Source organism: Condylura cristata, unplaced genomic scaffold (assembly GCF_000260355.1).
Source record: "Condylura cristata isolate star-nosed mole 26May11 unplaced genomic scaffold, ConCri1.0 scaffold00011, whole genome shotgun sequence".
Taxonomy (NCBI): Eukaryota; Metazoa; Chordata; class Mammalia; order Eulipotyphla; family Talpidae; genus Condylura; species Condylura cristata.
Genome location: NW_004567112.1, coordinates 46,500,354 through 46,515,809, shown reverse-complemented (window position 1 = coordinate 46,515,809; position 15,456 = coordinate 46,500,354). Strand labels below are relative to the sequence as shown.

The 15,456-nt window shown below is 36.4% G+C and overlaps 1 protein-coding gene across 1 annotated transcript in view; it reads right to left on the bottom strand.

The window, feature by feature from the left end:
• Positions 1–215: 215 nt before the first annotated feature.
• The window catches only part of SLC16A9 (solute carrier family 16, member 9), a 51,526-nt gene continuing 36,285 nt past the window's right edge, over positions 216–15,456 (bottom strand). Inside the window, exons 4-6 of the mRNA XM_004680873.2 lie at positions 5,745–5,840; positions 2,169–3,083; positions 216–1,779 (exon numbers count right to left, since the gene is read on the bottom strand). Coding sequence (XP_004680930.1) covers positions 1,601–1,779; positions 2,169–3,083; positions 5,745–5,840 — 1,190 coding nt within the window. The 3' untranslated portion in view covers positions 216–1,600. The remainder of the gene's footprint in view (positions 1,780–2,168; positions 3,084–5,744; positions 5,841–15,456) is intronic.

Below are 15,456 nucleotides of genomic sequence, written 5' to 3'. Positions count from 1 at the left end.
TATTTTTTTCTCCATTGCCAATTTTCCTTTTTTTTAAGATTTTATTTATTTATGCATACAGAAATGGGGTACAGGCCAGAGAGGTACAGTGAGAGGATTCACCAGAAACAGAGTAGGGAGCAGAACAGGCAGATTGACAAAGTACACTGCTGAGGGGAGCAGCGGGCGAGACAGGAGAGGTCTGTTCCACCACGTGGATCACCTCTGGGGCAGGGGTCGAACTCACACTGAAGTGGCCACTTCGCAGTGCAGCACCCCAACCTGCTGTGCCACCAGGGAGGGTCCACCAATCTTTCAACAGTCATTCACAGTCCAGGCTTTGTTACCGGAATCACTTAAAGAGCTCATTAAAAATACAGATGCTTGAATCACAGTCTAGACATACAGAATTAAAATCTCTAACAGAGATTTAACATAGCCTAGACATACAGAATTAAAATCTCAGACAATTATATTTCTTTTAAGAATCTATATAGGGGATTCTGATACAAAGTTTAAAAAGAATGTCCATTTATTAAACATTGATTTCCTTCCTATATATTTTTTTAAGATTGAGGGAATTTTGATCAGGGTTTCAATTTCTGTTGTCCTTTTCCCTCCCCATGTCCCACCAGACTGTGTACAACACACATGTTAACACACACACATCCACACACACATGCTCATATGCAGATGCACTCACACATTTTTAGTTCTGCTTTTGAATTAAAATTTAAGAGTGGTAAAATCTGATAGTAGCAAATAAAAGCTTCATTGAGAAGCTATACAAGGACTTAACAATTCATCACCACTGTGCTCAAAGCAAATGGATATTTCCACGTGCCAGAATGGAATGGTTTAAATATGCATTTCCAATTTGGAAACAGGTAGAATCAGCACTTCCTGGGAAACATCAGTTGAGTGAACACTGACAACATAAGTGAGCGAGGTGATGAGGTGACAGTGGCTAACCATGGAGATGGGTCACAGTGACTACTGCTCTGTTTGGAGATTGCCTACTGCTCAAAAACACCTTACAGATTGAAGCTGTTCATGCTCCATGGCACCAAACAACACATGGGTGCTTAATCAAAGTAAGTAAAATAGAATCATGAAAACTGGTGACTGGAATTTAAAATATCTTTTCCAGAAATGATCTGTTTGCTCCACTGCAATTCATCATAATGTTTTAGGAACCACTTTCATTTCCTGACTGGCTTAGAGTCCTCTGTTTACTTAGCGTCCTAGTCTAACAGAGAGAAGAGAGTGATTTAGTCCCCGGAGAACTTCTCTCATATCTCCTTGTGTGGCTAGCTTCAGTTTTAAAATAGCAACGTCCTTTCTGGTTGTTTTGCAATGGAACTAATGGAGTCTATAGAGAAATAATATTTCTTTTACACAGAGAAAGGCTTCTGAGGCTGGCCAACACTTCTGCCATGTTAAGGATTCATGAATTACAGTAAAACAAGACACTCCCACTTCTCAAAAAAAAATTACAGGAGATAGAGACGATGTATACAGTACATAAAGAATGGGACATGTTTTAAAAAAATTCATTCAGAGTCAGCCACAGTGAAACTTTCTAGGAGAAAACAGTCTTGTAGTGTCTTCCAATATTTCTTTAAACATTTGAGGCAACTTTGTACAAAAACGTTGTTGGCGCTGGTTTGGGGAGTTGCTTGTTGCATGTATTCCAGGGAGGCAAGGCTGCCAGCAGCAGAATAAATCCTCCCAGCAGAACACAGAAACCACTAAAATAGAATGCAATATCATAAGTCTGGGTCCAGTCATAAAACCAACCTGAAAAGAGAGTAAGGGAAAAAAACATGAGTTTGATAAAAATCATGACTGTGAAACTCCTACTATCATTTCATCAATTTTATAGACAGTTAGAATTAAGGTGCACATTACCCCATTTACTTCCAAAGTGGCCTATGGGGAGTTAGAAGAGACTCAAACATTTGGACAAAATTAAGCAGTTTGAGTTTCTTCCAAAGACAGAATAAACACAATTCTCTGAGCAAGCCTATTGGCTTTTTCAACCATATCAAAGTGATTTTGAATAAATCATTACCAGGAGATAGTCCATGCAAATTTATTTTGTACAAATCTGTGTTATTATTACAATCTGAACACTAGAGATTTTCCAAGGAACAGTAAAATGGTTGACTTGAAGATAAATATCTTACCAACAATTGGTGGTCCGAGGCTATTTCCAAGTCCAGCAAAGAACATTAATATCCCATAAGCATGGGCTAGCTTTTCGATTCCCACAGTCTTTGTGGTCACATATGGGAAGATGGACCAATTACCAGTAAGAAATCCTAGAATCCCAGAAAGTATTGCCAGCGTGACATAACTTTTAGCAAATGGAATTGCACATAAGGCCAGGCCCATGCTAATTAAGGTAGCCACATAAAGATATAAGGTATTAATCCACTTGAAGTCAGCCAGTATCCCCAAAAACAGTTTACCAACTGCTGTCATAATCCCAATAATGGAGATCAGAGGCATAATGAACTCCTCTTCTTTCACGTTTGAACTTCTGGCCACATCTTCCATAAGTAATGAAGGTGGGAATCCTCCAACGTCAAAAAGAAAGATAGCAATGAAGAGTGCTGAGAAGACTTTGTTTTTAAAAAGAGTCACAGTTTCTCCACAGTAGTTTTTATATAATTGCCACTTCTTCTTTGCAAGCTGTTTGCAAAAATAAGTTTGTTCTGCCACTTTCTTTTTGTATGTTTCAGTCTCTTTTGTGTGTGCTGTAGTTTGGTTTTTACGAAGAATATTCTCTTGTTTCCAGTCACCATTAGCTAAGCTGCTCTTGTATGTTTCCTCACTACTGTAACTCTTCTCAAGAATGTTTATGTTTTCTTCAAAATTCTTTTCTTTTTCATTGTAAATGGAATAGCCACCTGGTACATTTTCCAGAGCTGTTTTTTCAGGCAAAGGGCAATTAGAAGCCCGGAGAGGTCTCATCAGACTGCCGCAGGCTAATATATTTAAAGCTAAAGCACCCACAATCAGCAGGCATCCATCCAGTCCATAGAATTCAATCAGCAACCTCTGCAAAGCAGCATATATAAAAAGGCCAACGCTTGAACCTAGAAAAAAAATAGGAGCTGTTCAGCCTTACGAATCTTGGGACAAGCATGATTAGTATGACAATTTGTCTTTTGACACTAGCATTCATGTCTGCTTTTATATTAAAATCACAAGAGTAAAAGAGTGATAATAAAAATAATAGTAAATATGGTATAATATTTAAGAGTTAGCATGTATAATTCAGATACTGTGTAAAACATTTCATGTTAACCTTGTTTAAGCCTTATGATGATATTACTTCCTATCTACACAGGGCAACACCAAGGGCTAGAAAGGTTGAGAAATCTGCCAGATGACAACATTGTTAATGGCATGAGTAGGAGTAGCACTCGATTAGTCTGACTCCAGGAGCCCATATTCTGAACAAATACCTTAAACTACTCTTTTTTTTTTTTTTTCACTCGTGGTTCTCCAGGCTCCTCATAGTATATTTATTCCCTGTGTAAAAGCAGAATCTCATGTTGCATTTTTGAGATGAAGAATGTGTTTTAGGGCCTTCTTAACTCAAGAAGTTAAGTTGCAGAACTATGAAGCTATCTGCAGGCACTGCAATGTTTGATCCCCGCAAAGGGAGCTGACTCATAGGGTGCAGCAGACCTCTCCTGTCTCACCCGCCACTCCCCTCAGCAGTGTATTTCAGTCACTCTGCCTGTTCTGCTCCCCACTTTATTTCTGGTGAATCCTCTCAACTCCCACACCTACACCCCAGTTCTTGTATGCATAAAATAAATAAAACTTTTTTAAAAAAGAATATTTAATTTTAGAATAATTACAAAGATTTAATAGTTCAAATCCATTGCAAAATTACCAGAATAAGTGGCTTATATTAATAAACTAATAGAAGAATAGATTAGAATTTGATATGGTATTTAAATTACCAAATATGGTTCAATTTGTACACCTGTACAATATTAAATATTCTCCACCTTTTTAGCACAGCTTAACACTAAAAACACTGGAATGGCAAGTTTATATGAGTAGTATTCTCAAATGCTCAGATTTCAATTTTTTAAATGTAGTTTCAAATTTAATATTGAAAATTGCCATGTGAAAAAGCAAGAAGGAAATAAGTAAATTTGTTTTTAAAAAATAGTCTAGGTAAATTGATCATACTTTTTAAGTGGTCTATACCAAGTTGCATCATAACCCCAAGAGGGTGCCTTGCTTGCCATAGTCATCTTATCAAAAAAAATCTTACAGAAAACCAAATGGTCCTATTGTGGAGTGATAAAATTACATCCTTCTTTAAGACCATCAACAGTCCCCTCCTAACATTTTAAAAAGTTAACTCTTTCATGCCCCCCAAAAAACTTTATATGCAAATAATTTGTAGCTCATATTAATGTAATTGCCACTAAAATAGTAACTTTATATGACCAATAAAAAAGCATCTCTTTGCCAACTATTAAGAAATAATAAAAGAAAATTTAATCCTTCCACATCTCTTAAAAAGTGGTACATACGGCCCTCTGTGGTGGCGCAGCGGGTTAAAACACAGCACTAAGAAGCTAAAGCCACTTCAGCATGAGTTCAATCCCACCCCAGAGTTGATCCACGTGGCATGGCAGACATCTCCTGACCAACCCACTGTTCCCCTCAGCAGTGTACTTCATCAGTTGGCCTGTTCTGCTCCCTACTCTATCTCTGATGAATCCTCTCACTACCTATGAACCTCTGGCCTGTACCCCAGTTCTGTATGCATAAATAAATGTGAATATTGGGCCTTCCTGGCAGTGCAGGGGTTAAGTCTCAGTGTTATCAAGCTTTGACCTGCCAATGTGGCTTGAGTTTAACCCCAGCCAGGGAGCTAACCAACATACCACAGCAGACCTCTATTGTTTTGCCCATTGCTCCCCTCAGCAGTGTATTTCACCCCCTCAATAATCATCTCTTGATTATTAAAATTGTAAGAATAAACAGACTATCATTTGGATAGTCACATAAGCCAGTAAGACATATTTATAAATCAGCATTTTAGAAAATTTGTAATTTCCATAATAAACACAGGTGGAAAAATCAGAATTAGCTTCTGAGAGTAGCCTTGGAGGTCTTCATTTTTCTTCCATTTTTCCTATCTTTCTCAGAAATAAGGTGTTTTATGTAACTGCTCTCTGCTTCTTTTAATAAGGCTTTTATCAGTATGTGATTCTCAATTTACTGAGCCGATAGTTTTCTTTTTCTAGGAAATCTAAAATCATACATGTATTTAGGATTTTTTGTTGTTGTTGTTATGCCCCTATTTATGGTGGAGAATAAGATTTCCTTCCAGGATTAGAATACTAAAATGGTACTACCACAGTGGTACATAGGAAGTGGTTGGTTAAGCATCTTTGTGCTTTGTAACTTTAACTTTGGTTAGAAGTTTAACTAATGATAAAGTTGGGGCCTGCCTGGTGGCACAAGAGGTTAAAGCACAGCACTATGAAGCTATCCATTGTTTGATCCCTGGCCAGACCTCTCCGGTCCTGTCTACTGCTCCCCTCAGCAGTGTATTTCAGTCAGTCTGCTTGTTCTGTTCCCTACATGGTCTCTGGTGGATCCTCTCACCACCCTCCTTGCCCCTGCATCTCTGGCCTGTACCCCAATTCTTACATGAATAAATAAGTGAATATTTAAAAAAAAAACTAATAATAATGTTGTACTCATTTTTGAAAACATACCTGTTGAAATCAGGCCAAGTGCAAGGCCTCGGCGGCTGTCAAAATACTCACACGTAATGGTCACTGTGGCAGTGTATAATAAACCACATCCAAGACCTAAACATAAAAAGATGTCACATAAATTAAGACAGATTATATTACTTTAATGCAAGTAAAGAAAAGGAAAGGAATAATTATCTTCAACAGGATACTCCTGCTGAAGGATAAAACTACTCAGAGTCAGGATTCCTAGGTCCTTGCAATGTTAGTTTTAAAGCTCTAATGGACACATTTGGACAGGCCAAAAACATTTTTTTATTTCTAAAGCATGAATAAATAATAAAAATTTAAATTAAGACTTTAAAAGTTAATATAGAAACACATTTTTTAAAAGTACAAAGACATGGGCTCTCCCTGGTGGCACAACGGGTTAAAGCATCGCATTATGAAGCTCTCCAAAGCCACTGTAGCATGAGTTTGATCCCTGGCCAGGGAGATGGCCCACATGGCGTGGCAGACCTCTCCTGATCCAACTGCTGCTCCCTTCAGCAGTGTGCTTTGTCAATCTGCCTGTCCTCTCCCCCACTCTGTCTCTGGTGAATGCTCTTACCCACCACACCTCTGGCCTGTACCCCAGTTCTGTAAGCATAAATAAATAAATCTTAAAAAAAAAAAAGTACAAAGACATTAATGGGAGGTAAGAAAATAATAAATTACACACCAACTAACAAAATTTAAATAAACCTGCCCTTTAGATATCTCCATCTTTCTACCAAGTCTCTGCCCTCACTCAACAATGTTCATTCCCTAAGCTCGCAAAAAATATATATTTTTAATTCCCTTCATCATCCCAAGCTGTTTTGCTAGCACGCACATCCCATCAGTACTAATTTCCTATGGTACTCACACAGTAGAGTCATTGAGTCCATGTATTCTTTTAAATCGTAGTCCAGGTAGCAAATAAAAGTAGTGAAAATGATGTGCATTATTTACTTAATGATCCCATGCTAAAATTATAACTTTTAAATTATGATTTATATATATTGTTCCTCCAGAGTGATCCTCTAGAACAAATGATGTTGCAGAAGAAAGCTGTAAGTTGGATGCTAGAGGAAAACTTTGTAAATATCGATTATTTAATAAGAAGGAAAAGACAAAGCTAACAAATAGGAGCCTCAGAGAAGCTCTAAAGATTCTACCCTTGTGTCTCAAGAAAGGGAAGCTAGTTCTAAGGTATTTTTAGTTACAAATGAATTTGAAATTTTCAGAAAAGTAGAGAAGAGTGCAGCAAACAACCACATGCATTTGATCACCACTGCAGCTGAACACTTGTTAATATATTTTATTGTACTTGTTTCCAACATTTAGTGTGTGAAGACATTTTAAATTAAATGAAGACATCACAACATTTTACTCCTAAGTATGCATCTAAAAGAAAAAGAAAAAGACTGACAAATAAGAATTTTGTTGTCATGACATGAGCAGAGAAGCCCAGAAGACCTGCCTGAGGACCTTTGCTTTGTAGACATAACCTAGGACTCAGAAAACATGAATCATCTTCTTAAAGAAATGAGATACACAAAGATATACAAAGAACTCACACGACTCAACAAAAACACAGTAAACAATTCCATTGAGAAATAGACACTGGGGACCCTCCCTGGTGATGCAGCATTTTCACCACAGCCAACTCAGAGTTCAATTCCTGGCCAGGGAGGTGACCCACATGGTGCAGCAGACCCATCCTGTCTCTCCAGCTGCTCACCTCAGTAGTGTACTTCGTCAGTCTGCCTACTGTGCTCCCCACTCTGTCTCTGGTGAGTCCTCTCACCACCCCAGCACCTCTGGCCTGTACCCCAATTCTGTATGCATAAATAAATAAATCTTAAAAAAAAAAAAGAAATAGGCAGAAGAATTTAGAAGACACTTCTCCAAAGAGGAAATGCAAATGGCCAACAGGCATATGAAAAAACGTTCAACATCCCTCATATTGAGGGAAATGAAAATTAAAACCACAATGAGATACTACCTTACATAGAAAAGAAAGGAACATATCAAAACAAATGAGTAACAACAAATGTTGCCGAGGATGTGATGAAAAAGAACTCTCCTTCATTGCTGGTGGGAGTGCAAACTGTCCCTCACTATGGAAAGCTGTATGGAAGTACCTCAGAATACTAAAAATGGAGCTTCCATATGACCCAATTTTAGGAATCTACCCAAAGGATACAAAAGCATTGATTCAAAAGAATGCCTGACCCCTATGTTTTTGCAACACTATTTATAATAGGTAAAACCTGGAAATGACCCAAATGCCCAAAAATAGATGATTGGATCAAGAATGTGTGGTATATATATATAATGGAATACTACTTAGCAATCAAAAAAGATAAACTGATGCCATTCACAGCAACATGGATGGAGCGCAAAGGAATTATGCTCAGTGAAATAAGTAAGAAGGAAAATGAAAAATACTGGATGATTTCACTTATAGGAGGAATCTAAAGGAACCAAATAAGACATCAGGGGGAAATAATAGCAATACAAAACACAACACAACGAAACAAACAGACAATTATAAATCAGAGACACCCTGCAGTGGAAGGCAGGGAGAAGGATCTGAAAGAGGGAGGGGGGAGCACAGGGAACTGTGATGATGGTGCATGAACTGGGGGAGGAAATCCTATGGGGACTGCGGGGGCGGGGGTGGCAAATATTGTTTAAAAATGAACAATGATGTAAAATATATATATTTAATTTTAAAAAGAAATAAGATATATTAAAACTATTACATTTTAAGATAACCTTTGGAATAAGGCAGTCTTTTATATGATTTAAAGGAAATCACTGTCACTAAAACATGACTTGGATTGGTGTATGCAGTTGTCATTACTATATATGACACTTCAAGACATGGAATAAAAACTCTTCTGAACAATGAATTTTGTGAAGTCAAAAAAATGTCACCCTTAACTAGGAAAACACTTCAGAAAGCCCTTGGAGGGGGAATGAATTTATTTTTCTGTGATTTGGTTGTCAAGGCTCTGTCAAATGTTAGATATTAGGGACAAAAGAAAAAGACATTTCTGATTACTAAATGTCAATGCCAGAAAAGTTGAAACAGCAACTTTTAAACTATTGACCTTAGGCTAAAAAGAGCTTTTGAAAAAAAATATTTCAAGGTCATAGATTTCAGATAAGATTATGATTTTATTAGAGAGGTCCCCAAGATCTTTCATGGAGTTTGTGAAATCAAAACTAAATTCATAATAATATTAACATGTTCTGTTCTCTGCTTTTTTTTATGGCATTCACATTTATGCTAATGGCACAAAAGAGATGGTGGGTAAAATCTTCAACAGCCTTAGCCGAAATCACAGTATTTACTGGAGCCAAAACTGGGACTATTTCTAATGCTTCAACACCACACACTCACACCACAGTAAAAACAAATCATTAAAATTTTGAAGCTGCTTCAAAATTATAATTGTTGCAAAGAAAAGGACTTTCTGTAATTGTTTTAATAGACAGCTAAAATAACTACCTTTTAAAAAAAAAAAAACAACAAAAACCTAACCCTGTTTGTATTTGACAAAATGTCAGACAAACTATGGATATTTAGAGTATTTAGCTATTATTTTCATGAAGAGAAACTAACAAGGGAACAACTGACAATAGTTGTTTCCAATGATAAGAATTCAAATTTTCTAGCAAAAGTTAAGACTTTGGAAAACCGATAGCTCCATCACAATGAATTTGACAGCTTCCCAATAAATAAAGATTTTTCTGGTGGGACTGTTGCATTGTTGATTTTTTGATGCTGCATAATAAAATGGATCAAAAATTTTAAGTTGAATAAGTGAATGAATATTTTTCAAATAACCAATTCATGATGTTTCAAATTAGGCCACAATGATGATTTATTTAAAGTACAGAATAAATAAATGCAACAAAGTATAAAAAGTATATTGATGTGGTATCAGGCTCCATATTGCAATTAGCCTTTGCAAAACTATCACTTATTGAATTTTGGTATAACAGCAATGACCTGAAAAGGCTACTAAAAGCACAGCTTTCCCTTTTCACACTTTGTATGAGATCAGGTATTCTTCACGTTATTTCAGTCAAAAAATGCATTACAGAAAGAAATATATCAACCATGGAGCGGATATGATAATCCAGACATAGTCTATGAAGTCAGATATTGAAGTAACATGCAAAAAATGTAAAACAATGTCACTTTTTAAATTAAATGTTAATTGGTTTTGAAAAGAAAATTCTTTATCATATGTTTTGCTTGTTATTATTTAAGTTGTTAAACAAGTATTTTGAAATTGCTCACCTTTTAATATAGTAAAATTTGACCGAAGATCAGTAAGTACTATCCACTTAATTAGAAAGCTTCTTGGCATTGTAAATAAAATTGTGTAAAGGGTCCCAAGACTAAAAAGTTTAGAAACCACAGCCTTAAAGCACTCCCTGGTTTCTAGACGGTTTTGATCAGATTCCTACTAGTTAGAATATTCTGAGTATCAAACTTCAGAATAAGTACAATAATTTGTCAAATGGCTGCAATATTTCAAAGCATAGACATTAGTAAAATATAATTGTTTCCCTTTACTGAACTGGGTGAAAATTAAATACATATTCATTTTCAGACATTTCCTTTCCACACCTATGTTCCATTTCACATACCTCTGGGTCAGACCACAACTTCAGAGCTTTGTTTTCCCTCATCTCCTCATATCAAACCAGACAGGAAACTTTATCACACCTATTGCTTAAATTATCAACAGCTTCTCAGACAATTTGGCCTTCACTCCCTATATTCTGCTAAGGACTCAATTAAATGTCTCATCTTTTTTGATCTGAAAATGGCCCCCTAATGGTTATATCAGCATCCAGTATCTTTTTCTCAAATCCATCTTCTAATTCTAATAGCATAATTATCATACAGTCTTCATCACATCATGCTTCTGCAATAAAATCCTTTATTTTCCAGCCTCTGTGGCACACAGTGTTTGCAGCCTCCCCTAAGACTTGTTCATTCTTTAACAAATGTTTATGAAAAGCTTGCTTCTGAGTTTCTAGAATGTCCTCCTCTCTCTACCCACACTCCCTTTCCCACCAGTGTCCACTTGAACACAACCTTTTCATCCTTCAAGACTCAGCTCCTGTAGAAATTCCTTCATGAAGACTCCTTCAACATGTATAACATACACACCATAAAAAATCAGCTCTGAACACTGGTTTTGTTTTATTATTGCACTTATTCTGCCATGTTACAAGTTAAATATTTGCAATTCTATCACCTTAACTAGACAAGTAGCTGCTACTTAAGGGTAGGCTGTGCTTATTAATCCATGTATCTGTATTTCACGTTTGACCTGGCATAATGTTTTTAAAAGAATACTAAATAAAAATAAAGAATAATGTAAATATATATATGTAAAATTTTTAAAAGTATTATGAAGAGGCCGGGTTATTATTTCATGCATTGATGTGAATTCCTGAAAAAAAAAAAAAGAGAGAGAAGCAACTAAAAATTATGAAGAAGAGTTCACTGAGGTGGCTCTTTGCAAAAGTAATTGTGTCGTCACGAAAACAACAGCAAAATATGATGGCACAAGCAGAACCTATTCATAATAGCAATAAAAGGGAGTGACTTATTTTCTACATTGTGCTGTTTGAGATAATGTTAATTCATAACACTGTATATGTTTTAGTATGTAGGCTCACACCTCTATAGATAAAAGTTGTATACCAAAGTCCAGATAACCTTTCACCCACATTCCATTTGTTTCTCCTCTCTTTTAAGGAATAAATTTATCAATGTTATACAAGTCCTGTGAAAGGAGACTACAGGATTTAAAGGCTTTGTATAACTTAAAAAAGATACTTTATTTTCAGATAAGAAAATAAATATTGTGATAATTTAAAAAAAAAAGACTAATGAATGAACATCCCACAGGAGTTAGTCTACTATCTTACTGCATTAACCCCATTTGAGTTCCCCCAATATTAAGTCATACCATTCCTATCTATTTTCATTCTGGCTCCACTCTTATATTTTTCACTTTCAGTCTATGTATTTCCTCTACACATATAACAAACAGAACACCTGTATGTTTGTACACATGTACATGAGTATTATATCCACTTTAGATAATATATTTATATCTGCTTTCCAAGTTAAAAGATATTGATATTTCAGTTAAACAGAATTAATTTTTAGCTTAACAAAAATGATTTTTTATTTTAAAATAATTCATGTAATAGGGTAGCATTTACTAGAAATACAGAATGTAAATTATATGGCTGAAAAAAGATACAACTAATTTAAAACTGCTGTGCAGTATAGGATGGTGTTTTGGATGAATAACAATATACTACTGCAGTTCCTCATTTTTCTCAGTCCTTACCTACAAACTGAAAAACACATAAATCAAATCAATAAGAAATTATAAGGTAATATAAGTAATGTAGAACACTAATGTTATAAAATGTTTTTTTGTAAATAAATAGTAAATATTTTTAACATCTCTAACATGAATGAAATCACACAAAATGCAATTCTGATTTATGATTGAGGGACAAGCAGAAAAACCTTTCCAATTGTGTACATACTTTGAGAAATGTTTATGAATTATTTTAACATATCCCTTCTATAGGAATATTTTTGCATGTGCCTGAATAGACATTCATAAATTTTATATGAAAATTCTTCCTTGCGGTACCATTTTTATGAAAAGGAGGCATTTTAATAATGCTTAAAGCATGGTAAGGGTGGGCTATAGAGTCCAGACTCTGTCTGTGGGGTAGATGCTGGGTTAGTGCCCAGAACTTTCTCATTTGCCCAGTGGAAGCTGTATACCCTCGGATATCCCTTAGTTCTAAGCAAAGTGGGACAGTGGGCGCAGGCACTGATCTCTTGGTCATTTGAAAAAGTTCCCTTTCTCTATGTTCTGAAAGAAGCATTTGGACAATCTCTTAGAAGAGCTAAATCAACATGATTTATCATCCTGATTAAAAGCTGGTATAGACAATTGCATATAATATTCCAGAAGTGTCTACTTCTACAAATGATACTGTGACAGTATAACTTAGGATGTTGAAAAAAAATAAGGTTAGACTATCCAAATATATGTCTAGCCTAAAATATGTACACAGAAAGTTTAAAATTTCAAGCAATGGAATATTTTTTGTGTATTTTTTTTTACTTTTCACCTATTAAAGCATTATGTAGTTCCTTATTATAACTGAGCAGTCATGAATGACAAGACAATCTTTAAGTATATAATCATTAAAATCCAGAAAAAAAAGGCTTATAAACTCTAGCTACTAAAGTGAATATACATGAAATGACCATTCTCACTTGCCATTGTAAGTATAGGAGAATCAGACAGTCAATGTGTTTCTCCCTCATCAAAATTACAACATTAAAATATTCAGTATTCTATCAATATTTTTGATGTTTTATATTATAATTAAACATCTACATACCACTAATTTCTTTTCTATATTCTCATTCTTTTACACAAGTACTTCTAATTCAATCAAGCTTGTTCCATAGCAAAAAACAACTCCTGAGATCTGAGTGTTCTGTAGAGAATTTAAGAGAAAGAGGTCACAGATACTAAACTTCTCCATGCATATATTATCCCATGAGTAGTCATATCTCTGTGAATTCATATCAGTCCCATTTTATAAAAAATGAAAATGGAGGCCCTCCCTGGTGGCTCAGTGGGTTAAAGCACAGCACTGAGAATCTGAAGCCACTTCCGCATGAGTTCGATTCCCGCCTGCCGCCTGCCCCGGAGGAGACCACATGGCGAGCCAGACCTCTCCTGACCCGCCCGCTGCTCCCCTCAGCAGTGTACTTCGTCAATCTGCCTGTTCTGCTCCCCACTCTGTCTCTGGTGAAGCCTCTCACCGTCCCTGAGCCTCTGGCCTATACCCCAGTTCTGTATGAATAAATAAATAAATCTTTAAAAAAAAATGCAAATGGAAGGTAAGAGAGATTTGAATGATTTTCCAAGAACAAACAACTGATAAATGTAGTTAGGCTAGCTAGTATTTACTGCATTATCTCATCAATCCATGATACCTTCTAAAGCGAATCTTATTATGATGCTCACTATAAAAATAGAAAACAGAAGTTAAATAACTTGTCCAGAGTCATCATGCTGGCAAGTGAATAAGATAAGTTTAACCCACATGGACTGACCCCAATGCCTGCCTGCCTGTTAGTGCTTGCTGATCTGAACCACGCTGTCTTTCATAAGAGACTATCTATTTCACTACAGACAAATGAAATTGTTTGGAATTACAATTGTGCACAGAATCAGTGTCTGATGAGTGTCATCACTAGAATGAATCTTTCTTTTTTTAAAGGAACTAATGATATAGAAGAGAGAATGAGTTTAGCCCATGTAACGATTTCCTGTCACTTCCTTTCCAACTGACTACTTTCCTTCAAGTGGTGATAGAATGGAAGTGTCATTGTTCACTATTATCACATTTATTTATGCCACAAATATTTGTAAGTTCTATTTCATACGCCTACTGATGAAATAAGACCACAATGACACCCACCAGGTATTAAGTGTTAATAATCTGCTAGCAAGAACTAACTCACAGGGCCCACTTATACCAGAGTGAGCAATATTTTTAGTAATTGAAATCCTGCTCAACTTTTATTTTTATTTTCATTTTACTTGACTGCATTTAGTTCTCATAAAACTTATATGAGATAGGTTTCTTAGGCTGCCTTCACAGGTGAGGGGACAGTCACAGAGCTCAAGGTCACAGGATCTGTATGTAGTCCCAAATCCCAGTGTTCTCTCCATGAGCTATCAATTTCTTCCTAGTAGCAGGGGCTTAGCACCTATTACCAAATCAGATGTTAGTATTTTCTGATCCAGAATCCATTAAATGAAGGAGAGACCAGGATTCCAGGAAAAGGGACATTCAATAAATACTATGGCAAATATGTAGCTAGTGATACCCTGAATCTTTCCCCCAAAAGAACTATGCCCATTCATTTAGATAGTTGTACACTGGGTAAGTGGAATACCTTCTGAGCACTGTTGGCTACTGGGTATGAGCTGGCATTATTTACTGAGGGCATGGAACAGTTATATGATTTCCTTCTAGAGTAGGTTTTTATGGGAGGGAGGAGGGGAGGTGGTCAGGTAACGTATGGGATCATGGCCCAGATCTGGCTTACAGTGAGTCTACTGAATTCAAAGGTCATTCTTCCAGTTGCTGATATTTAATTGGAGTACACACAGATGGTAGTTGGTATAACTTGTAAAATATTCCTTGACTAGTTGATTAAGAGTTTTTATAGGAGGGAAACCCAAGTAGAAACTCATAAGCCCACCACCACCATTAGTCAAATGAGTAAATCAAGACCAGTAGTAAATTCAATGTAATTAGTTGGAGATGATGGGTTCATGGAAGAGGGGGCCTAGGGTTGGCTATTAAAATATTCTGACAAGAGGGCCCTCCCTGGTGGCGCAGCGGGTTAAAGCACAGCACTGAGAATCTAAAGCCACTTCCGCATGAGTTCAATTCCCACCTGCCCCAGAAGTGACCACATGGCGTGGCAGACCTCTCCTGACCCGCCCCGGCTCCCCTCAGCAGTGTACTTCGTTGATCTGCCTGTTCTGTTCCCCACTCTGTCTCTGGTGAAGCCTCTCACTGCCCCTGAGCCTCTGGCCTGTACCCC